The sequence below is a fragment of the Malania oleifera genome, chromosome 12 (assembly GCF_029873635.1).
Source record: "Malania oleifera isolate guangnan ecotype guangnan chromosome 12, ASM2987363v1, whole genome shotgun sequence".
NCBI classification, from domain to species: domain Eukaryota; kingdom Viridiplantae; phylum Streptophyta; class Magnoliopsida; order Santalales; family Ximeniaceae; genus Malania; species Malania oleifera.
In genome coordinates, this window is record NC_080428.1 from 14,939,268 (window position 1) to 14,964,974 (window position 25,707).

Genomic DNA, 25,707 nt, shown 5'->3' on the forward strand with positions numbered 1-25,707 from the left:
TGTAATACTGCAATTTGTGATTCTGTATCTATTTCTAGAGATAGTGAACTTTTGTTATGGCATGCAAGAATGGGTCATCCCAATTTCCAATATTTAAAACGTTTGTTTCCGTCTATTTGTTCAAATAAAAAGTCTCCTGAGTTTCAATGTGAAGTGTGTGAGCTTGCAAAATACCGTCGTACTTCTTTTCCATCATCCATGTACAAACCATCTCGCCCATTTACTATGATTCATAGTGATTTGTGGGGTCCCTCATGTTCACTCAATCGCACCAATACAAAATGGTTCGTTACTTTTATTGATGACGATACTCGTCTATGTTGGGTTTACTTGCTGAAAGACAAAACTGAAGTCCGCTCCATTTTTATCAGTTTTCATTCCATGATTCATACACAATTCCAAACTAATATTCAAATTTTATGTACTGATAATGGTACGAAATACTTTAATACTATTCTAGGAACTTATCTTCAAGAAAATGGGATTGTTCATCAGAATTCTTGTGTAGATACCCCTCAACAAAATGGGGTAGCTGAATGGAAAAATAGGCATATACTTGAAGTAGTCTAGGCGTTAATGTTCACTACCAACATGAAAAACTATTTTTGGGGTGATGCCATCTTAACAGCCACATATCTCATTAATCGAATACCGAGTCGAGTACATTCCTTTGTCACTCCTCTTCAGAAATTCCAGGAACATTTTCCTACCTCTCGGCTTCCATCCAGTCTCCCGTTGAAAATCTTTGGTTGTACTACTTTTGTTCACGTTCATGCACACAACCGGGATAAATTGGATCCACGTGCCGTTAAATGTGTCTTCCTTGGTTATTCCCCTACTCAGAAAGACTACAAATGCTATGATTCTGTCTCCAAAAGACTATTTGTTAGTCTTGACGTTACTTTCTTTGAAACCACTCCCTATTTCCCAAAGCCCTCTCTTCAGGAGGAGACATGGAGTGAAGATCGGTTCTTTGACCTCTTTACTATTGAACCTGCATCATCTGAACCCGTACCACCTATTGAGCCTTCCGTTCTCCGGTAAGATAGCCTAGCCTCCCTTTTCCTTCAATCACCAATTTTATGGATTGAGCCCACTCACGGAAATTTTTTCAGTTTAATTTCTCCACTGAGAGTGGAAAGGATAAGTTGTCAAGTCCATTCGAACCCCAATAGATGTGGCCTCTGAGTCGCCGTCGATATTTGCAGACGAGGTCGACCCTCTGCTGTTGACGGTGTCGTTGGCTATAGTTAGCTAAGGTTGAAAAACCCTAACTCTAATACCATGTAAGCGGAAGTTTTATGAATTCTATTGAATTCATTTTTCATATGTACATCCCAATCTTATATAATACGATTCCCTATTCTAAACAAGGAAATAATCTCCTTATTGAATAATATCAAATCCCCCATATTTACCCACTTTCCTAATTTGTTAATTATGTACAATGATACTTGGGATTTTAACACATTTCCCTTACCCCAAAAAAATATTCTTGATCTACATGAATCGTTAATATTGACAAAGCTTTTCTAAGACTGCAATAGCTAGCATTCAGATATAGTTCTTTCAAGTTGGCATGGATGAGGGTGATGTTTTTTTTGTAGATGTTTTTATATTGCAGTAATATTGTTGTTCTATTATTGAGATGTTGTGATAGGAAGTTGAGATTTGTTTGTTTGAGGTTGACATCATTTGTGCTAAGTAGAATATAAAAGTTTTCAGGAGTCTAATTTACATAATGAAAAACATTCCTATGGAATGATATTCTAGGAATCTCATTATTGAGAATTACATGTTTAACTGATGGGATTACATATAAACACACACACACACATGTATATATATATATTATTCACATTGCAAGATTTTTATGAATATATACAAGATATTCAAATGAACATGCCCTTAGAATATCATTGATCCTTGGACAATGCTCTTCAAGATCTTCTCGCATATATGTTGAGATATTCATTTATTGGTTTAATCCGTGAGTGCTTGTCTTTACTGCATGCCTTAAATTAGTTGGCAACAATCCACTATATAAAATTTGAGGCTTTGTTTACTCGTAAAAAAATAATTTTATTGTTTATTTCCAAATTTTAAAATAGTTATAAAAATGCCACTATAATAATCAAATTTTTTAAAAAAAAATTATATATTAGTTAGAAAGTATTCTTTAATTATTTTTTCTAGATTTTCAAGCAGATATTATAAAATTGAAAATAATGGTATTTTTTTTTTAAAAAAAAAAAGAATTGTAACTAAAGATGCCCCAAACATGTGCTAGTAATAAAAGGTATACAAAAAACAAGGACGGGGAAAGGAGGTGATATTAAGAAAGAAAAAAATAATGATAAAGTTTTTCTTTAAAAAACTTTATTTTGATGACTCTAAAAAATGGGGGATGATCGATAAAAGGTTCTTTGGGAAGGTTGTCGTTACTTTCTAGTGGGTTCTTTTTCAATACCAAAATAAATAAAATAAATAAAGTAGGGGAAGGGGAAGGGGAAGGGGAAGGGTTTAGCTTGGCAGTGCAGAATCTTGAGAGAGTATGCTTTCAAATCCTTTTTGACTATTTTTAAGGATTCTGCTTGGGCATGACTCATTGAGGACAAAACGACCAACTCTTTTATTTATCAGTACGTAAAATATTATTGTATTCATGCTTTTAGCTTTGTTTTTATGAATCTTAGGCGTGCACGAAACTCGAAAGAGATATGTACAATATCACTATCTATAACACCTCAAAACAGTAATATATATATATATATATATATATATATATATATATATAGAATCCTTGGCCACTAAGAAATTTAGGTGTATATATATATATATATATATATATATATAGAATCCTTGGCCACTAAGAAATTTAGGTGTACGCGTATTTAGTGGGGATAACTTTTTAAAGCTTCATTTTAGAAAGTTTCAGATAAGTAATAAAATGAGGTAGGTGGTGATGTTCTCCAAGTAAGAGAATTGAGTCTTTCGGATTCCATAATTTACTGGAGAGGGGGAAAACACATGCATACCACAGGATACCCTATCTATCTCCTATACACGATAGGGCGGCACATCCATGTGCAACACAATGGCAGTAAATGTCTAATAAAGCAAACATAAGCGGAATAGATACCATCACTTGAAATCAAGAAGGCTTTTCTTTTTTCGCGGGCAGATAAGCCAACTTCCCAATAATGTAACAATCAATCCAGAGAGAGAGGATAATTGAGTCTACCAATCTGTCAGCCTGCTAAATTGTATTTGAAGGCGAAGTGATCTCCAAAAGCAAACAAAGGAAGCAAAATATTTTAGGACACTTGAATGGCAGAAAGACCAATCTCTACCATGAAAATTGTCATTTTACTCTGACCTTGTGTTCTGGCCTGTGACTATACTCAAAATCGATATGTACAAATGCTCGTTCGACTTCAGGAAGTTGCTCGAGCTTTTCTTGGAGCGTCTCACCGATATTATGTGCGTGGCCCAGGATCATCTCCTCTGGTAACACTATGTCAACTTCCACAAAGTAATGAGAACCCAAAGTATACGCTCTAACCGTGTCAATGTGCTTGATCTCCTTATGGTGATTCCATATAAGATATGTAAGCTTGGCTACGTAGTCTGGAGGGGCCGTCCTTCCAATCAGCGACCATACATTCTCAAACACTGTCCTTGTCCAGGTACTAATTGTATATACTGCTATCTGCATTTTACAGGTTTTATTAATATCATCTTAAGATTTGAACTACACACTAAACACTTGAACAAAGGACTGAGCCTAACAATGCACTTACTATTATCGCCCCAGTTGGATCCATCCACCAGTAGAATCTGACAGCCAGAGCAGCTGCTGCTAGACCAATTGAATTAGTAACGACATCGAAGAAATGATCTTTAGCATAGGCTCTAACAATCTCATTCTTGAATCTTCGACAGTACAGCATGAGCAGAAACTTCACTACTGTGACCCCAACCATAATGCCAATCATCCATCTTTCATTCTCAGGACTCATGTCTGGCCTAGACTATATATATGGAACAAAAAACAGCAATTAAAAAACTGATTAGATAAATGAGATTTTTATAAAAGCTGTCCATTCTCTGTAACTATTTGCTGTCCGCTAAGTTCTTCCTAAATGACAGATTCATGGCTTATGCCATTTATTCAGCGGACTGACTTCTGTGAACGTGCTACCCATTTTAGTGGAAGTGCAATTTTGTAATTTAATCTCAGAATTTTATAGCTTGAAAAAATAAAGCCCTTTTAAAAACAAACTTATTAATCACCATAAACTATGAAATAAAGGACATTAAAGGTCAGTATTTATTTTATGACAGGTTTTTCACCATTTATAGTTAGAGACGCAGGGACAGACCACAGCAGCATCCTGGGTACATCTTGTAGACTTTTTAATTTCTTTGCACAAAACAGTGGCCTAACTAAATTGCAAGTTTCCTCCACCCCCGTGTGAAATGATGAGTTGGTGTAATATAGCACATTGACAGAGTACTTTACTTAAAAATGTCCACACCCTAGGAAACTTCAAGCAAACTAAGAACACCTCTTTTTATTGAGCATAAGTTGGGAAGTTGGGAATTTGCCTCACTCTAGACACATCCAATACATCCAGACCCATTATCATATTCTGCAATGTTCAATACTGGCATTTACTTGATTTTGGGTTCATCTGATCCTTTCCGGCGCGCACAGAATAAGAACAAAGTCAAATTACCTTTGTAATGAATTGCCGAGTAGACTCGAGCAATATTTGTAATCCAAGAGTCGCCATTACTGAAGCAAAAACAATGATACCCTGCATGCGTAAATCAATTAGCACAAGATTTTGATATTTAGAAAAAATAAAAAAAGATTAATGTTGTAAAATAATTCTGATAGGAAATAAATGATACTGTACTGTATACAATATACAGTTCCAAGCACAGCCCTGCTAATGAGTGACAAAATTTAGTAACATGCCTTGTTGTCACGGGCTAAGCTTGTTCAGGGCATTATGCTTGCCTATGACCGCTTATCTCGTGTGTTTGGGATGGGTTTCCATCATGTAAATACTAGTGTAGGGTTATTTTCTAGTATTTCTTTCATTGTAAGCCAAATAAGGCAGTATGACTCCTCGGTCACTTTGATGTTTCCTAGTGCTAGAGTGAGAATGGCCTAGAAAGCTCTTTAGGGGAGGGTGAGTGTTCATCAATCATTGTAAAACTCACTAGCAATTGTCAACGTGCTTAGCCTACTTGCCTCCCTCGCTAAGTACAACATGTCAACGGAGGATTTGTTAATGAATTACGTTTGCTTCAATATTTACTGCTTGGTTGCCACGGCTTTCATGAATTGATTATAATTTCCGCTGCTATCTGATTGAATGTTAATGAAAGTGTTCCGTGGATGAATGTTGGTAAACAAAAGGCTGGCTAGTTAAGCAAGAGTGCTTTAGCTAGCGCCGCACGGCCCTTCACAACGGTGTGAAAAAGGCGGACCGTGACATTTGGTATCAGAGCCCAAGTCGGTGACACTTGGTGAGAGCCCAAGGTTGAGTTGCTACGTGAATTCGATTGCCTTCGTTGTTGGGTTTGGAAAGCTTTGGTAAGTGACCATGGCACCAAACAATGCTGAGAGGATCAGCGTGCTGGAAGCACAGGTTGAAGAGTCAACCAACACTATGGCCGCGGAGGTGGCCCAGATGAGAGAACTTGTTGATGAAGTGAGGGGATCACAAAAACATCAAGCAGGTTTGATAGGCGACATGTCAGAGGACTTTCGCCACACTGTGGAAACTTTGCAAGCCCGGATGGCAGATCTGGATGCAAAGGTAAATGTGATGGTTCTTGCTATGGGGAACTCCAACACTCCGGGAGTTAGCAAGACCAAGGTGCCAGAACCCAGGACGTATGGGGGTGCCCGAGATGCCAAGGAGTTAGAGAACTTCTTGTTTGATGTGGAGCAGTACTTTCGCGTTGTGAGGATGGCCTCAGAACAGGCAAAGGTGGATACTGCGACCATGTACTTGGTTGGTGATGCCAAACTGTGGTGGCGTACCAAGTACAGAGAAATTGAAGATGGAAGCTGTGTGATTGATAGTTGGGCAGACTTGAGGAGAGAGCTCAAGGCCCAATTCTTTCCTGAGAACGTTGAGTATAATGCAAGGAGAAAACTGAGAGATCTCAAGCATACGGGGTCAATCAGTGACTATGTGAAACAATTTTCTGCTTTAATGTTGGATATTCGGGATATGTCGGAGAAGGACAAGTTGTTCTATTTTCTAGAGGGGATGAAACCGTGGGCAAGAACTGAACTTCATAGACAAAGGGTTCAAGACTTGTCAACTGCACAAGCGGCTGCAGAACGCTTGACAGACTACGCTGGTGATGAGACCACTTCGTCCAAACGGTTTGGCGGAGAGGGAAACGGTGGAAAGTCTTTCAAGAATGGCAAACCCAAGAGTGGGGGAGCCGACCCTAATTCATCAACCTTACAGGAAGCTTCGTCGTCTCGAGGGTTCAACACACCCAATGGAAAGGGGAAGAGTAAAATTGAGTGTTTCTTGTGTCGAGGTCCTCATAGAGTTTTTGAGTGCCCTCACAAAGCATCACTTAATGCCTTACAGGCTTCCATTGTAGAACAGGCAGTGGAAGACGATGGGGAAGAGGATGAAGCCCCGAGGGTGGGTTCAGTGCGGTTGGTGAACGCATTGGAAAAGCAGGCCAAACTACCGAAAGTTACACGAGCAAAAGGGTTAATGTTTGTGGACTTGAGGATAAATGGGAAGAGTACTCGCGCTATGGTGGATACGGGAGCTACTCATAATTTTGTTTCGCAGTTGGAAGCAGGAAGACTCAACTTACCCTTAGAGAAGGATACAGGACGCGTGAAAGCAATTAACTCTGTAGCCCAGCCTACTCTGGGAGTAGCCAAGCAAGTGGCTATAAAGCTTGGACAGTGGGAAGGTCATGCGAATTTCACAGCGGTGCCATTGGATGACTATCCAGTCATTCTAGGAACGGAGTTCCTAATGGGGACGAGGGCAGTGCTGATGCCTTCGGCTGGTTCTCTGTGTCTGATGGGAGATCACTCGTGCATGGTGCAAGTCGTTGCAACGAAAGGAGACGAAGGGAAGTCCCTTTCAGCCATTCAACTCAATGAAGGATTGGGTAAGGGTGAGCAGACACGTCTAGCCACGGTGGTGGTAGACAAAGAAGTAGGCCAAGAGCTAGAGCCTACAACTATCCAAGCGGTGTTGGATGAGGATAAGGAGGTGTTGCCGGATAAGCTGCCTCAAAATGTGCTTTCACGACGGACTGTGGAGCAAGAGATCAAGTTGTTATCAGGAGTGAAACCACCTACTAAAAGGCCATGTTGGATTGCGCCTAGAGAGATAGTAGAGTTGGGGAAACAGCTTGATGAAGGGGAAGCGGGATGCGTTCGCCCTTCCAAAACACCGTTGGGAGCATCGGTGTCGTTTCAGAGGAAACATGAAGAGCATCTACGGAAGGTGTTCGACAGGCTGAAGGGAAACAGTCTGAATTTGAAGAAGGAGAATTTCTCTTTCGCTCGGTGGAGCAACAAATTCCTTGGTCAAGTCGTTGAACAAGGTCGTATCCGGAGGGGTATGGAGAAGGTAAGGAGGATTCAAGAACGGAAGATCCCCACGACAGTGAAGGAGTTGCGTTCCTTTCTTGGCCTTACTGGTTACTGCAAGAAGTTCGTTAAGGGGTATTCGCGGAGAATGACTCCAATGACAGGACTACTGGGAAGGTATTATTGGCCGCACACGCGGGATGATGTGGTTAATTATACCAAAACTTGTCTCACTTGCCAACAAGACAAGGGGGAGCGGAAGAAGTATGGTACTTTCATGGCCGCACCAAAGTACTGTTCGGTAGAGGGGACGACACAATTGTTCCTTGTGACTATTGTGAAACTTTGGGGTTTTCCCCAAGTTATTATTTGTGACCAAGATTTAATGTTCACTGACAACTTCTTAACAGGGTTTTTCAGGATATTCAGGTCACATCTTGACATCTCTTCGAGTTATCATCGACAGACAGACGAACAGATGAAGAGATTCAGAGAGCTACTAGATGAGTACTTGTGCCATTTTGTCAACGACAACCAGAAGAATGGCGCGCTACTACTTGATGTGGCTCCGTTCTGTGGCAACGCCCAAAGGCGCTCAACAACCAAAAAGAGCCCTTTTGAGCTTGTTACAGACCAGCTGCCGCTGTTACCTCACACAGTGGGCGAGCCGTACAGACGAATGAGTCCTAAGGCGTACATCTTCACCAGTGAAGGGAGACAGAATGCAGACTTTGCCCAAGCCTATCTGGAGAAAGCTTCTAAGCAGATGAAGAAATGGGCAGAACAGGAGAGAAGACCGCAGTTTCATGTCAACTTCCTCAAGCCATTCAACGCCAACACCAACAACCTGAGCAGGAGTCAGTCAAAAAGCGTAGAGTTGAAGACAGTGCCACCTGACAGACATGATGTTGAAGAGATCCTTGCAGACAGAATATTCATATCCTCAAGGAAGAAGCGGCAGAAGTTCCTAGTGGAGTGGAAATGCCTTAATGACAAAGAAATCAGCTGGATTTCTGCGGAAGATATTCAACTATTCGTGGACAAATTTGAAGTGTACCTACCGCCAAAAGTCTACGAGGACGTCGACCGCATAAGTGGGGGAGAATGTCACGGGCTAAGCTTGTTCAGGGCATTATGCTTGCCTATGACCGCTTATCTCGTGTGTTTGGGATGGGTTTCCATCATGTAAATACTAGTGTAGGGTTATTTTCTAGTATTTCTTTCATTGTAAGCCAAATAAGGCAGTATGACTCCTCGGTCACTTTGATGTTTCCTAGTGCTAGAGTGAGAATGGCCTAGAAAGCTCTTTAGGGGAGGGTGAGTGTTCATCAATCATTGTAAAACTCACTAGCAATTGTCAACGTGCTTAGCCTACTTGCCTCCCTCGCTAAGTACAACATGTCAACGGAGGATTTGTTAATGAATTACGTTTGCTTCAATATTTACTGCTTGGTTGCCACGGCTTTCATGAATTGATTATAATTTCCGCTGCTATCTGATTGAATGTTAATGAAAGTGTTCCGTGGATGAATGTTGGTAAACAAAAGGCTGGCTAGTTAAGCAAGAGTGCTTTAGCTAGCGCCGCACGGCCCTTCACAACGGTGTGAAAAAGGCGGACCGTGATTGCATGTTTACTGGGAACCGTTGATCACTCTTCTAATTCACAACACACTCTTGCAACACATTTGCAAACCCAATATTTTTCCATACACTTGATAGACCACAATGTCCACAGAAGATCATGACTTCTCATTCTAATTTCGTAGAAGTAGCACTTTATTGCATGGGTTTTGTAAAGGAATTTATAAATTAGAATAATATTCATTTGAAAGCCTCTTGGATTGTTACAAAATGTTGTTAGCATTCCATGGCTTCTAGCTGTAGATATAGCATTTCTCTACTGCCCCCTTAAGTTACTCGGTAGGAAAAAAATTCATACAAGGCATATTAATGTAAAATTCAAAATTTTCTTTCCACATGATTCCCAGCAACCAAATAGATTATAATGTAACTGTAAAATTCTGCATAATTTTGAAATTATACAAAACAGAGATAAGGACTGGTTTGGAAAGTTCAACCAAGTTCAGCCTTAAATTATAATGCAAAACAAAAAACCAGTGCCACCTGAATTAATAATTTGGCCAACAGGGAAAAGAGCATCCAGGAATGCATCACAAAAATCAATGAATATTGGAACCTGAAAGAGATTTCCTGAATAAATTTGGATGCAAACATACCCAGACAAGTTCAAACAAAATTGGAATTTTGTCATGTGGAAAATTGAACAACTTACCACTGGCTGCATTCGCTTCTTTCCAATAGGATAGCGATAATGGTTTGGGGTTTTCATGGCATGGACAGTGAACCACAGAATAAATCCTGATAAGAGATCCAATAGGGAATCCATAGTCGAAGCAATAACAGCCAATGACTTGCTCTCAATAAAAGCATAAACTTTAGCAATGAAAAGAAGTAAATTGGCTACATTTGATGCATAAATTGCCATCTTCTCATTCCTAGCAAGCTCCTTCATTTCATCCTGAAAAGAGAAAAATATTAGTAAAGAAAAAATAACACAAACCGTATTCAATACGCAACAAAAAAAAAAGAGGTTTTTTACCAGATATTTGACAACAAATATTTATTCTTCTAAAAATAATTAAATTTTAAGGAATCAAATGAAAATGAACCCATTGATAGATTTTTCACTGGCAAGGATTATGTGGCGCCATTAAAGTGTGATGAGAAACAGCCAGAGTATTTATTAGTCCAAGCTATTCTTTAGTTTCCCTAAGAAAGCCAAAATCACATATTGCCCACTTTTTGCTCCAGGAGCTTCCATTTGAAACCAAGAGCATGACAATCTTGGGGGTTCCCAATGAGGAGTTGAGATGCATGCTTTAGTATTGGCAACAGAATCTTTCTTTTCCTACTCTCTGCAAACCTAATCACTACTCCATCCTTTTATGCAATAAAAGCCTTAAGACCCTAAAATATTCTCAAATCCCAAGATATTTTCCTCCATTTACAATCACAAAATACTAACATCCTAACCGCCAGAAGATTAATAAAACTCTTGTCTTCTGGCAGCCAGAATTTCCACCCACCTGTTCTCTGTTCCAGCATTCTTGTGATAAATTCAAACTAAATATAGCTATAGTTCACCCACCTTGATCTTTTTCTACCATAATCACAAACCCTAAAATCCTTTATATTTCCTAACCCAAGCCCATGTAAGCCACATATGCAGATTTCCCTTAATATATATTATATCTTGTGTCAGGAATCAAAATAATCAACTTAAAATTCAGGTCAGAAGAAGTAGAAGAAGAATCAAAGATCAAAAGATTATACTCCATTTATAAACTAGACAATTACCAATCCAACTAGGACTTTAAGTTACTCAACTTGCTTGGGAAGCAAAGAACTTCTAAAACCAATCCATGACTTAAATAAGAAAATTACACCTCAGCCCCTGGAAGTTAAAAATATGACTCTGCCAATACAATAAATGCTCCAGAAACAATTGAAAATACAAAAAAATAAAGTACAATCATTAAACATTCCTTTCCTCGATCCTTTTCCAGCCTACCTCACTTCCCGAATCAAATTGGAAAACAAATATAAATCCCATGAATATAATGAAACTCATTGAACTAAGAAATTGAAGAAATGGCTGAACAGTCAACCTCTGTTTGACTTTCAGGCAAGCATCCCATTTCATTCATGGTCTCCATCTCATTGAATCCTTCAAGCAGCCTTTCCTGCTTCTTGTAGTATTCTGCAATCTTGCCTTGTTTCCCTACATTAAACAAAGATAGAAATATTACTTCAAGTCCCAAACCAAGGAAAAAGAATTGTATTATTGAACTCAAGGAAGTATTCTCTTCTCAGAATGGAAGGGCTGGAAGTGGGTGGGGAGGAGATAGGCATGCTGATGAAAATGACCTAGCAAGTCTTTCATGCAGACTTTCTTGGTGTAGGAAGAACAAGATATCATGGGAGAAAATTTATTTCAAGGTTTGGTACAGATAGAATTCATCACACACATAGATTATCAGAAGCAACAGCTTGAGGCCATCCTGGTTTTCACATAAATTGGCATTTTAGCAACCGATTTATGAATTCTTTATTTAAAGGCTGGTTGCTAATATTTATTTCCTCACAATGAATTAATCTGCCTTGACAGGGACTTACCTCATCTCATTCCAACTGATTGATAGCAATTTCACAATTAGGAGTGCTTGTGCATTAGAGTATCCTTTTTACCCTCCCGCCTGTGTATCTGGTGGGTCAAATTCCACTTGTGACTCACCAACCAAAAACTAAATAAAGGATATCCTGTCCAGGAGAATATTATTCCATTGGATTAAGCCATTGATTTGATTTCTTAGTATTGATTAACTTGCACCAAAATCATATTTTTAATTCTATCTGAAAACATATAAGGAGACCAATGGTGTGAGAGTGCAGCAATAAGAACACAACCAAAATCTCTTTCTCCAGTTACCCACCCAATATCTGATGCTAACCTCGAACAAGCTTCTAAAATGATATTTGCACAAAGCTTGCCACTTGGAAAGTCATAACATATTTAATAAACAAGTATGCAAATTGAGTACTTTCCTCTCTAAACTTCCACAATAGCACCCACAAAGGCTTTGTTCAAACTTCTTAGCATTGAGAAGGCTATTATCTCCCTTCCCGTCTTTGGAGAGAGAAATCAGAATTCCAAATATTATTTGTGAAGGATTTGTTTAAACTTCAAAGATTCGAACCTATTATAACCCTTCACCTTGTTTGGATCAAAAAGCTTCTTTCTATTAAGATACAACCCAAATGCATTATCTTTCACCTTTAATTAATTAGCGTCTGTTTGGTATCGTCTCTGTATAGTGAAACAACAGATTATGAAAATATGTTTGTTTACGTTGTCAGTTTTTTGTTTTTGTTAGTTTTAAACAGTTGCGAAAAAAAAACCTAAAAACCAAATTTTATGATTTTCAATTGTTTTGGAAACCTATTGCCAAAATATTTTAATGTTCAAAATTTACTTTTTTTTGGACTAAATCATTCATTTTAGAAATATTTTTTAATTAAAATTAAAATAAAACTCATACGAATTTAAAATATAAGTAAAATAAAAAATGTCTATAAAATTTCAAAAAAATTTAAAAAAATAATAAAACCTACAAAATTTTTTTACTACTTTTCAATTGTCATGTACAATAATATTTTTCTTGTAAAGTGAATTTTGAAAAATAATAATTAAGTAAAATAATTATATTAGTTTTTATTTTTATTAGAGCATTTTTTAATTTGCATTATTTTGTACTTTTGTTTGTTTAATCATATTTTTTTTAACTTTTATTTGCTTCAAGGAAAAAGATGAGCATTTTTTTAATTAAGTTTCTTCAAATTTGTTTCAGTTTTAGAAATATTAACCAAATAGGTTGCTAGTTTTAGTTTTAAATTTCCATTTCTAGTTTTCGTTTTCATAAATGTTGATACTAATGCCAAACAGCCCCTTAGAATATTTTTTCAAGAAAAGTGCCCAAACAACATCTCTAATTTCTTTGAAGCTCTAATTATAGTGGTAAAATATTGATATGAGAACATTACAACAAGGTTTTGCAGGGACTCCCAAGAAGAGAAAATAACCACTTTGACAAATAACTTCTATTATAAGTTTGTCTTTTGACAATGCTCTGCTATTGGATTGCTACAAGAAGATGATTAAACAGAAGCTAGCAATGATGATACTTGCATATATATAAAGGAAAATCAAGCTGCCACTCGTTTTTGCTTGCTAATAGCATCAAATTGTAAAGCGGCCAAATTTAAGCAATGCATTCTCCCATAGGTTCCCCTTTGAACTGAAAAAAGTTGAAACCAAGTGAATCTACTATCTCAACTCGCCATGTATCATGTCATAAAATAACAAATAACACATCTGCACTTTTAGACTATACACTATGCTGACTATGTTTTCCTTTTAGTGCACTTTTAGACTAAAAGCAGTTTTAAGCCAATAGAGGACACATTCAATATTTCATATGGCAAGCATCACCTCAGGAAACAATTAAAAACATCATTTGCAAAGTTGAAATGCACCGAAGGTAGCAATAAATAAGCACTCTATCAAGTTTCAAAACTGTGCCTGAAAAAGATGTGTTTTGTTACAGCCACATTAATGAGCTCTTAAGGAACTAATTAGCTGTCAGATCAATAACAGTGCATAACAGACAAATAAACAAAGCTCTAACCGAAACACCCAAGATGACAAATTCAAAAGGGAACTTTTAGGATGATTAACCTTTTTTTCTAAATGGAAAGTACTAGGGAATGACAAAAAAGTACTTTAAAATTTGATGAAAGCAAGCTAGAGATAGCAGGTTCAAAAATGCAGGAAAAAACAAATAAATAAATGAAATGAAATGAAATAAAATAAACAAAACCAACCAGGGCTGGCAGATTTCTGTTTAATTGAAATCCAAGATGAACACCCAAGCTCTAAGGCAAAACCCAATCCCAAAAAATAACATCTGCATCATGGCTGGTTTAATACATAATACCTAACAAAAAAGAGATTCTCTAGACTGTAATCTAAGAGTCTCTAAACTTCAATCTATCAAGATTTGGACTCATTTTTTGATAGGTACATAAGAGACGAAATAAATCAAGCTGTAACCAACACAGCCAACCCCATGACAAACTTCAAAGGGGAGACTTTACAACGATCTAACTTGTTTTTAAATGGAATATAATGCAGCACTGATATTGAAGTACTTGAAAGTTTGATAAAATCAAACTAAAGGTAGCAGATTCAGAAAATGCAAAGAAAAAACAACCCGAATGCATAGACTTCTTTTTAAGTGAAATCCAAGGTGAACCAAGTTAACCATGCCATATGGCTAGAGCCAGTTCTAAAAACAACATCTGTACCATGATTGGTACAACATATATACCAATTCAGGAAAGAAAGGAAAATTCTCTAAAACTTTAATCGATGAGGATTTGGATTTTACTTATTTAATTAATTGTTTTGATAGATAAGTTGGTGAGAGGGTTGGACATTAGACCACAACCTACAAGAAGTGTGTGTATATTCCAAATTATGAATTTAATATCACATACTTCTTGCACTCTCAGTTATATAAATTTTCAGTCAAGGATATGCACATCCCGGATTCTACTTTTGCAACAAGGGGAAAATTTTTTTTCCCCAAATTAATTTCCAAAAGTACAACCACACTACTCTTTTAAGCGCTGAATTAAAGGAAATATATTTGTTTTGGCAAGCCATTTTTCTCAATTTATTTTAATTATAAGTTTCCAGCTTTCCCCTTTACCTGAACTAATTAGAAAATATTTAGAAGGGCAAGTATTCAATAGAAAGGCCCAATTTATAAATCTGCATACGATGTTCCCAGAAAGCAGCCACCTTCCCGAGAACGCACTGAAAGGATAATAGCTCACACACCTTAGCCATCATTCAACTCGTCAGTCTTTTCAGTCTTCCTTTCTGCTAAATTTTATGTATCTTTCAGCAAAGAATGACAATTTATTCTTTAAAAATTATTAAAAAAAAACACACACAGACCCACAAACACAAACACAAGATATGTTTCTTTTTCGGTTTTTTTTTTTAAGATAATAACCATCAGGGTTCCACCTGGTCCTCTGAAATATCCCTGGATTGTGCACAAATAACAGCATGAAAACCCAAGATTCCAACCCACATCACGCTCGCGTGGATTGGTAACTCAGCCGAGTCAGCTCACTTGTCAACACAACGACAAAAATATATTATCAGTCATAGAACAACAACCATTCAAAGCCAAACACCCACCAACAACATAGGAATCGCTTTTGTACTAAATTTTACTCGTTTGGGTTGATTAATCGATCTCCCTTGGGGTCCTCGCAGCGTAGGGCCCCGTAGAACTCAGAATATATAGCGCACGAAAATAGCACTTAATCGTCACAGAACTAATAAATTAAAGAGCATTTGGCGGAGAGAATGGGACCGGAAACATACTCGGAGTGCGAATAAGGCGACGGAATGAGAAAGGAGGGTCGGAAGCACGCTCCGGAAGACGGAACTCTTCGAGATTGAGACGCCAGGAGGAGGCATCGGCAGCGCCGTTGGTGGCCGGAGAAAGAAGCTCCAGTCTGTAGTCGCCGGAATCAATGGCCAAGCCGTTCTCCATTCTTTTCCCTTCTCTGTTGACCGGCATTGGACTTCGGTGGTGGATTGGATTCGCAACTAGGAGATTGAAACTCTATAGTAGTGTCTCGCAACGAACTGCACCTTTTATGGAGGAAGGGGAGTGGCGGAAGTAACCTTGCGCGTTCATACTGCAACACAAAGGAGGCACACACGCTATGGTACAAATTGCACTCCGTGTATTGGATTTAATTATAACATAGGATTTAATTATCTTTAAATTTATTTTATGAGCTGATAAATACATGTAAGATACTATTTTTCCAGGAAGATCAAATGAAAAGATTTAATTTAATTTAATCTGTTTATATAAATGAAGAGATTTTAAATTTGATTTTAAAATTCCCCAAAACATGAAACTGGTTTTGTTTATAATCCACGAAAGTCGATTTCAACATGCATACATGCACATAGGATTTCTAAAGAAATTGATAACCATGCAGAACTCAATTTTTTACTTTGTCAAATCAAATTATTGTCACTCATTAAAACTGAGTTTTAATTAATTATACGATTTCAATCTCATTGTTTTTGCATATAACCATTGGACATCCATTCATGCACGCATACAATAATTTTAGTTACATTTGCATGCATGTTCTCATATGCAAGAGTGATAGATTGTTGACTTTTTGAATTCGATCTCTATTTTGATGCCGACAAAGCATCTGTATCTTATGTTGTATTTAGTTTGTGAATAAATTCATATTTCAGTAGACACATAAGGATTAAGGGAAATGGAGGCCAAGACGGATCTTAATGCACACATACCTGGCATATTGCACGAAATGAATAACAAAAGATCAAGAAAAAGACATTCAAATTTCATTGTATTGCATTTAGTTTGTATTTTGGTCCATAATAATGTATGACATGCATGATATGGATGATAATCTCAGGATAGTCGTAGACAAACCCTAGGGACCAGCACTTTTGATAGAAATTCTTTTCTTAAATAACTAATTGGTTAGGGTAAAAAATTATGATTAAGATGAAGTTTACAAAAATTTCGGTCGACCGACATCGAATTTTTTAGGCTTAATTAAAAGCCTCAGTCAACCAAACCCTTAAACTAAAATGTCATGAGCTTATTCACTAAGGTTTAAAAATCACAGGAGCTAAACAGGACATAAATTCTCATTTTTAAGTTGCCCCGGTCGACTGAACCATTCTAGCAATAACTAGCTTGGTCGACCGAAAACCTTGATGAATGAAAAGTCAAAAGTTGACTAAGCCTCGATTGACCAAATCCTCGGCAGTGTATAAGACTTGGTCAACCAAATCGGTCAAAAGTCAACAAGTTGACTTCTCACGGTCGACCGTTCTAAAATGAACGTATCATCTTTGGTCGACCGAACCGGAATGTGTCTGATACCCCAACTGTTCAGCCGACCGTTTGTATAGTTCAAACTAGCCACGGTTGACCAAACCATATGAGCGGTTAACCGAACCTTAGCTTCAGTCGACCGAACCCACAAAGTGGTTCAAAATCACCCTGAGACAGTCGACCGAATCCCTAATTCAAAATTACCACGGTCAACCAAACTTATTAATATGGTTGACCTTAAATATGGTCGATCAAACCTCTTAGGTTGGAGAAATTTTTACCGTAGTTAAACATGATTATTTTTTAATAAACATAATTAAACATTTTCAAAAATACCCCTTGTATCCCCAATAGTCATATTTTCACCCAAATCTATATATACCCCTCATAACTCAAAATTGTAAGATGATTAGTTAGAAAATTTTCTCAAATTTTCATATCATATTTTCATCTTTTTAAGCTTATTTTTCATCCTCTCTTTTTTATTACTTAAAAAAAATCATTTTCAAGAGAGTGATTTATTTATCTTGGGCATTTGTCTTACAAATTTGAAATCTATTTACTTTTATATTGCATTTATCTTTCATATCCAATTTTGAGAGTATTATTCAAGCTTCTCCCACTTATTTTCTCTTGACAAATATTTTTGGGAATTTTTTTTGGTTAAATCTTTGAAAGACTTGACACACACACACACACACACACACACACACACACACACACACACACACACACACACACACACACACATATATATATATATATATATATATATATATTGTACTGGGAAGATCCTCTTGCATTTGTGCTCACATTGATGTACATTATTTTGCAAGATCATTAGAAAACAAAAAACCTAACTTTCTTTGAACAAATTTTTGAAAATCTTTTGGGATTGAATCATTGAAATATTCACAGTATACATTTTACTCAAAGATTCCGAAAAGTTATTTTGAAAAAAATCATAATTCTCACATTGAACTTATTTGCATATCATACGTGAGTGTATTTGTGCTTTATAATTGTACACATCTGCTTAGTGTAAGAAGCACATTTGATTGTACACAAATTATTGATTATCTGTTGTATTCCTTATGGGTTGTCAGAAAAGGAAGACTAGCCTTGTGAATAGTCTCGAACTTACTCAGACCTGATTAGGAGAGCACCGAATTGGTTCAGACCCGATTAGGAGAATTAGGTGCACCATTTTGGTAAGGTGTTGTAAACGGTGTTGCTTTACCCGCAAGTGAGCAATCTTAGTGGAATCCTCTTGCTTGTGAGCTTGAGGCGGGGACATAGGCAGTATTTGCTAAACCCCGATAACATATCTGGTGCAGCTTTATTTTTTCGCACTTTCTATAATGACCCGAAAAATAATGGTATTTAAATAATAAAGAGGGAGGGAAATGGAACAGAAACAGAAGGAGGCAGTAGTCTTTGTCGACGAACGCTTCGTGTTTGTTGACGACATTGCACTTTGGGAGTAATAACCAAGGAAATTATCAAGTCATCATCAACGAACATAGGGGATTCGTTGACGATGGTACAAGAGGGTCTCGTCGATGAAGACAAGTTTTATCGACGAGAAGATACCGAGAGAGGATTTTGGGGAAATCTGAAATTCGTCGACGAAGGTGCAGGTTCGTCGATGAACTTTCTACAGGACTCGTCGATGAGGTGATGTGTCTCGTTAACGAATCTGGCCATATAAATAGCAAAAACTCAGATTTTTAATGCAGAAATTAAGAAAAATCTCTCTCTCTCTCTCTGTCTCTCTCTCCCTTCAGTTTCTCTCTCCTCTCTCTTCGATTTCAGCTTCTTTGTTAGTCGGATCGACGATCTGAGACCACCACAACGCTCTTGGGGAAGTTCTCTCCAAATCTGCTGGAGCGGATCGTTGGTGGAAGTAAGTTGAAATTCATCCCTGAGTTGAGGTAAGATATTTTATTTAGAATTTAGTCTTTCCATAGTTGAAGGAAATGATATACTCAAATAAATACCGAAGTTTAGTTCTGCGAGTTATTGTTTTCAAGGAGTTGAACGGGGAACCCTGCGAGTGCAGGATAAAAAATTTAGGGGTTTCTTTCAGTGTCAGGTAAGGGAATAAGGGAATAAACTAAAGCAATTATTTTCCATGCAAATTATTATTATTTATTAGTAAATTTATTTTCAGGAAAAGCATGTATTATATCTGTATATTATGAAGGAAATGTACATTTGGGGAAAATACTGCTATTATATTGAAATGTACATATATATATATATATATATATATATATATATATATATATATATATGAGATGTCAGGAATTATGATTTTAGAATACAATGTATGGTTTTATACAATAAATGTGTGGCATGAATACTACTTTACGTTAGAAGTATTATGATATGACAATGTTATGAATGAAGTATGTTTTTCGGAGATTATGAAAGAATGCAGTACATTATGATTTTAAAGTACATGATAATGATGTATTATTCAAAATGATATGTATGAAATGTTCGGTATGAGGCCGTATTATGAAATGTTCGGCACGAGGTCATATTTATGAAATGTTCGGTGCGAGGTCGTATTTATGAAATGTTTGACGTGAGGCCGTATTTATGAATTATAGAAATGCTATCAATCTATTTATGTTAAATGTTATATTATCATGTACTATATGATATTAGATCCCAGATGTTAGTTTAGTTCAGTTCAGGAGCATGGTACCGTAGCTTATAGATCAGATATCTATGTTCAGATTGGTGCTTGAAATTAGGAATACCTTCCCAAGAGGGGGGGTGAATTGGCTTTTAAAAATTTCTTTTGACTTCTTTTGAGAATCCTTAACTTCTTTAAACACTTAACCAATTCTTTAACTTATTTGTTTAATTTCACCAATCACACAAGAACTTAGTTCTTTTATCCAATCAATAACACAATTAAACAACCAATCAATTAAACACAATCTTCAAACCAAACAATCAATTTATTTGCCAAGTACAAGTTAAACATCAAACAACCAAACCAAGACATAAGGTATTCAGCACTTTGGTAATACAAGATCTTGAGATTGTTTGTTTGTTTATATAATCCCCGTGATTATGAATTTGAAAACCTTGTGAAGAATGTAATTTAATATTCAACAATCCTTTCACAAACACAATAAAGCTTTTGTAGTCAGCCCTAGATATAAATTTTAATTAAGCCCTGTATATATGGATTTGCTTAATATGATGTTCAATACAACATTCAATCACTCTTTCCAAATATTCAAAACTCAAATAAACTTTCAGTTAATTTATCTTTGAGTGTTTAACCAAGAAACGTACTCCTGTATGGTTTCCGCAAGATATGGTTTCACCAACGTACTCCCTTTCGGTTTCCGAAACCCAAATCAAAATTAATCTTTAAGTTTACTTGTTTTCCAAATATGCGTAGTATATTTTATTTTCAATTTAAATCATCTACAAAATTTGAATATGTACTGAAAATAAAGAATAAGGAAAGAGAGAGTGAGACGGAGATTTTTACGAGGTTCGGCTTATACCCAGCCTACGTCCTCGCCTTTGGCAAACCACCAAAGGATTCACTAAACCTGTTCCGTTGACGGGTGGAATAAAACTGATTACAACATTCCTTGGTTAAGGCTAGAGCCTGCCTTCTCCAAACAATATTCCCTCGTTCGGTCACTCCTTACATAGGCTAGAGTCCGCCTCTCTAAGCAATATCCCCTTGCTTAGCCAACGATCCAAACACCTTGGAACGTTAATGAATTACAAGAAACATAAGATAAAATCTGTGTACAAGTATACTCTCTCAAAGAGCAAGTTAGTACAATTTCAGCACTATATACTTAAATGTAAAATATCAATAGGAAATAAAATGAAGCTCAAGTGTGGAATTCACCAATATCCTTCTTAGAAGAGGATTAGCAGTAGGAATTCAAAGGAAGAAGGATCAACACTTTAGAATTCTCAGCAAAAGCATTTTTCAATGAGTGAGCAAGAGAACTTAGGAAGAACAAGAGTAATTTCAGCTCCTCAAAATAGATTTTTCAATTCTTAGCATTTTTGTTTTTGTTTTGCAAAACCATGTATTTATAGGCTTTCAAACTTGCAAAAGTTTCCTTAAAGAATTTCCCTATTTAATAGAATATTTAAGGTTCAAACGGCTATAATTTAAAATATTAGAATCTTAAAAATTTGCTCGTTGAACAGTGTTTAAATGTTTGACAACAGTGATCCCATTTTAGTGTTTTGGCCATAACTTTTTCTATATAACTCCAAATTAGGTGTTCTTGGTGTCAAAAGAAAGCTAAGAGAAAATCCTACAATTCATGTTTACTACTATTTAAAATAATGAGTGTTTGATAGAGAAAAATTCATCTCAATGCAGCTATATAAAAACTAACAGCATTTGGGAAAAAACTCTTTTTGGTGCTCTTTATTCCAAAAATGATTCTAACCTTTTTAAAATAATTTTTGACCTTATAAAAATATTATTCAGGTATTTTAAAAAGTATCTAGGTCTAAGAAGTTAATCTACGAGTTTCAAAATATTTCAAACGATATTTTAAACATTAAAGCACTTACATGAGACTTCTAAAATATTAACATTCTAAGTTCTTGAGTCTTCATGCTTTGTCCTTGGATTGAATCCATCTTTTCTTCAAGCTTCCATATTATTTAAGCTTTCTTACTTTGCCTTTCTTTGGATCTTTTGACTTTAATATGCCTTGACTTTCAACAACTTATTCATGTCCTCATGTTCTTCAACAAGTAATTCATGTCTTGGCTCATTTAAGCTTCATTTGATCCTTGTGAGCACTTTGAACTTGCTTCCATCATATTTGATCCTTGTGGGAACTTTGACCTTACTTTCACGTATATGAACCCTGAAATGTCATTACTCACACAAATACATTAAATTTCACTTATTTGTTAGCATCAAAACAAGATAACAAGATTTTAAGCATTGTAAGGCCAACAGTGCTAACCACCCCATGAGGGGCTGGGAGATGGATAGTCGATGTGGCTTTCAATGTAGAGTATAGACGTCCACCTGGAAGTTCGGACCAGGCTGTGGCGGGCCCATCGTACTTATAGACATTTTTGATATGGCAGTGGTCGGCCAGCCATTGTCGGGTCCTACCGTCGGGCTGCACAACCCGTCATGGGGGGTAATACATGACATCAGCTAGCTATTCATCCTGGGTACGCTTTGAGTATTATTAGCTATACCAGAAATATATGATTAGTATGATTTATTAGAAATATGAAAGTATACATTTTTGCAGTTATTAAATGATGAATGATTTCTGGTATGAAGATTGTACTGTATATCTATATTAACATTAAGTATTCATGTTGCTACACAGCTGTATTTAGTTTATTTTCCCTTATTGAGAAGTGTCTAACCCTTGAACATTAAATGATTTTCAGGAAATCCGGAAGGACCGACGGGTTGTGGCCGCCGTTGAGTTTATTGAGTTACCCTGGTAGGAGGGTAAGTGTTGTGCTAGGATCAATGGTTTTTGTTGTAGGATCCTAGAAAATACTTTTTTGTGTTTTTGGGTATTTTGGGGATTGTATATAAATACAAAACGTGATGGATTATAATTAACTCTAGTATTATGTATTCTATGGTTTTAAGAATGTGGTTTATATTTACTGCTGCTTAGGTTTCTACTGTGAATGACAGGTGTCCCCGTTACCCATGGGTTCGGGTTGATTGTTTTATCTATTTTGCTTATATTATACAGGTATATAAGCAGGTCGTTACACTTTCAATTTCAGCACATATATGTTTTATGTTTGATTTATTATATGCAGTACATATGTTTGATTGTTTGAATATTTGATTGGGTTTATGATTATATAGAAAGACCCTAAGCTTGTGTAATATAGTTTGTGGAATTTTTTAAAATTGGTGTATTCCCAAGAGGGGGGGGGGGGGGTGGGGTGAATTGGAATTTAAAACTTTTTCTCCTAGGTTAATCTATTCAACAACAGTATATACACAACCTAGGGACTTGTCTGTGCAATTTCCGAATGCGAGATGACAATGATGTGGAAATTAAATCAAATGCATCATTCACACGATAATATATACGCGCGGCAAATATAAAGTGCGGAAATGTAAATGAACACACGATATGTTATCGGGGTTCGGCCAACTGTGCCTACGTCCCCGCCTCTAACTCGCAAGTCAGAGGATTCCACTAATAGCTCACTTAAGGGTGGAACGACACCGTTACAATCATGGTCCAAATTACACAACGGCTGACCTCAAAAAACCTTAACCAGGTCAATTAGCGGGCTGACCTCAACCTACACGCCTTAACATGACGACGCACCTAACTTTCCTACCGAGTCTAGCCAATCCGAAGACTATTCCAGGGCTATCTCCCTCGTGAGGCCCGTGCCTGGATTTACAGCAAATGTGTATATAATCAGGGGTACATGGTTGTGCTTTCATGTAAAGTCAATATGTACCCAATGCCGCGCACTAACATATTCACGAATAGGATTGCAACTATGTAAAGCCATGTGGTATTAAGATGTCTACTTTCAAATAGATTTACTATCGGTGGTAATGCGTACGTGAGTGGTTCAAACAAACAATCTTTGTATCACCATCAAGATATGTTCATATAATATAGTTCACACAAAGTACTAGCCAGACAATAATGTATATTTCAAATGAGCCAGGTTTCCATCACTCATATGATCTCCATAATATATATATTCGGTTTTGCAAAAGATATTCACAATCTTTGTATTCAGCAAAAGGATATGTGATTGACGAATTATTGCAACAAATTTTATCACACCGACAAATATCTCTTCAATGTTTTTCAATATAAAAGCACAATAGATATTGAAAAATATTGTGAAAAGATTTGCCAAACAAAATACTATAACATCTTCTCAGGATATTGCAATGAAGGTGCACGCTTAGAAGATCTAACAGTCTTCCTTAGAGGTAGACTTATCAACAAAGGTCCCCTAAAAGCCTTGGGTTTTGCTCTCAAATAAAGTCGTGTCAAGCAATAAAACAAGGAGAGCAAACCTTTCCAATAACACACGCAATCCACTTACAGAGAGTTTGAGCAATCAATCAAAGAAGGGTAAGTATGAGTGACGTGCTAAAATGAGTAGTATAGGTTTTTGGTTTTTAGAGAAGTTTCCCTTAATCAAAGTGGCTATCCCGCCTAATTTTCTCAAATGATCTCATATATAATAGGCATAGATAAAATATTGACTCATTAGGGACCTTACTGGGTATTCTAGGAAAGTAATGACTCTAACCTTTTTAATCTGTTTAAAAATATTCTTTGTGGTAAAAATCATGGGCAAACTCGAGATGTCCGGTCGACCAGAATAATTCGGTCAACCAAGTCTTATATGGTTCATTCGACCAGGGGACTTTTGAATGAGTCAGGGGACAGCCTCGATCGACCAGAGGGGGTGATTTTTTCCTCATTTTGCCGAGGTTCGGGTCGACCAGGAAATTTTGAACTACCTGGTTTCGGTCGACCAGACCGCGGGGATTTCTCCGAGGACCCTCCGGTCGACCAGTGTGAGTAATCAAAGTGGTTCTTTCGACCAGATGGTCAACTTTTAAGCCCAAGGGTTTTTTCGTTCGACCAGGGCCTTTGTCAATGTTGACCCAGTTGGTTTCGGTCGACTAGGCCAAAATGAACTGGCTTGTCGGTTGACCGAAAGTGCACCGTATGTGCATTTCGGTCCGCGCTTCGAGCTAAATTTATTTTTCAGGAAAAAGGCATGTATTATTATCTGTATATTATGAAGGAAATGTACATTTGGGGAAGAAAATACTGCTATTATATTGAAATGTACATATATATATATATATATATAGATATATATAGATATAGATATATAATGAGATGTTCAGGAAATTATGATTTAGAATACAATTATGGTTTTATACAATAAAATGTGGTGGCATGAATACTTACTTAGCGTTAGAAGTATTATGATATGACAATGGTATGAAGGAAGTATGTTTTTCGGAGGGGAAGATTATTGAAAGGAATGCAGTACATTTATGATTTTTTAAAAGTACCATGATATATTGTAATTTATCAAATGATAGGTATGAAATGTTCTGTATTTGAGGCACGTAATTCTGAAATGTTCGGGCACGAGGTTCATATTTATGAAATGTTTCGGTGCGAGGTCGTATTTATGAAATGTTTGAACGTTGAGGGCCGTCGTTTAGCGTACGTTATTTAGAATTTATAGAAATGGCTATCATCTATTTATGTTAAATGTTATTTATCATGTACTATATGGATATTAGGATCCCAGGATGTTAGTTTAGTTTCCGTTCAGGGAGCAATGGTTACCGTAAGCTTATAGATTCAGATATCTATGTTCAGAGGGATTGGGCTTTTTTGGAAATTAGGAATACCTTCCCAAAGAGGGGGGGTTGAATGGCTTTTTTTTTTTTTTTTAAAAATTTCTTTTGACTTCTACTTCTTTTGAAGAATCCTTAACTTCTTTAAAACATTAACCAATTCTTTTAAACTT

At 36.7% G+C, this 25,707-nt stretch overlaps 1 protein-coding gene and 1 long non-coding RNA gene across 2 annotated transcripts; one reads left to right on the plus strand and one right to left on the minus strand.

Annotated features, from left to right (window-relative positions):
- Positions 1–3,148: 3,148 nt before the first annotated feature.
- Positions 3,149–15,986, minus strand: LOC131144321 (metal tolerance protein 9-like). The gene is made up of 6 exons (XM_058092885.1): positions 15,645–15,986; positions 11,293–11,405; positions 9,897–10,142; positions 4,743–4,823; positions 3,804–4,034; positions 3,149–3,712 (listed from the first exon to the last, which is right to left on the minus strand). The coding sequence occupies exons 1-6, from the start codon at positions 15,841–15,843 to the stop codon at positions 3,365–3,367; spliced, it is 1,218 nt and encodes a 405-aa protein (XP_057948868.1). The 5' UTR covers positions 15,844–15,986; the 3' UTR covers positions 3,149–3,364.
- LOC131144322 (uncharacterized) lies at positions 15,521–22,817 on the plus strand. The gene is made up of 2 exons (XR_009133776.1): positions 15,521–15,994; positions 22,591–22,817. It is a non-coding gene; the product is annotated as an uncharacterized LOC131144322 (long non-coding RNA).
- Positions 22,818–25,707: the final 2,890 nt, after the last annotated feature.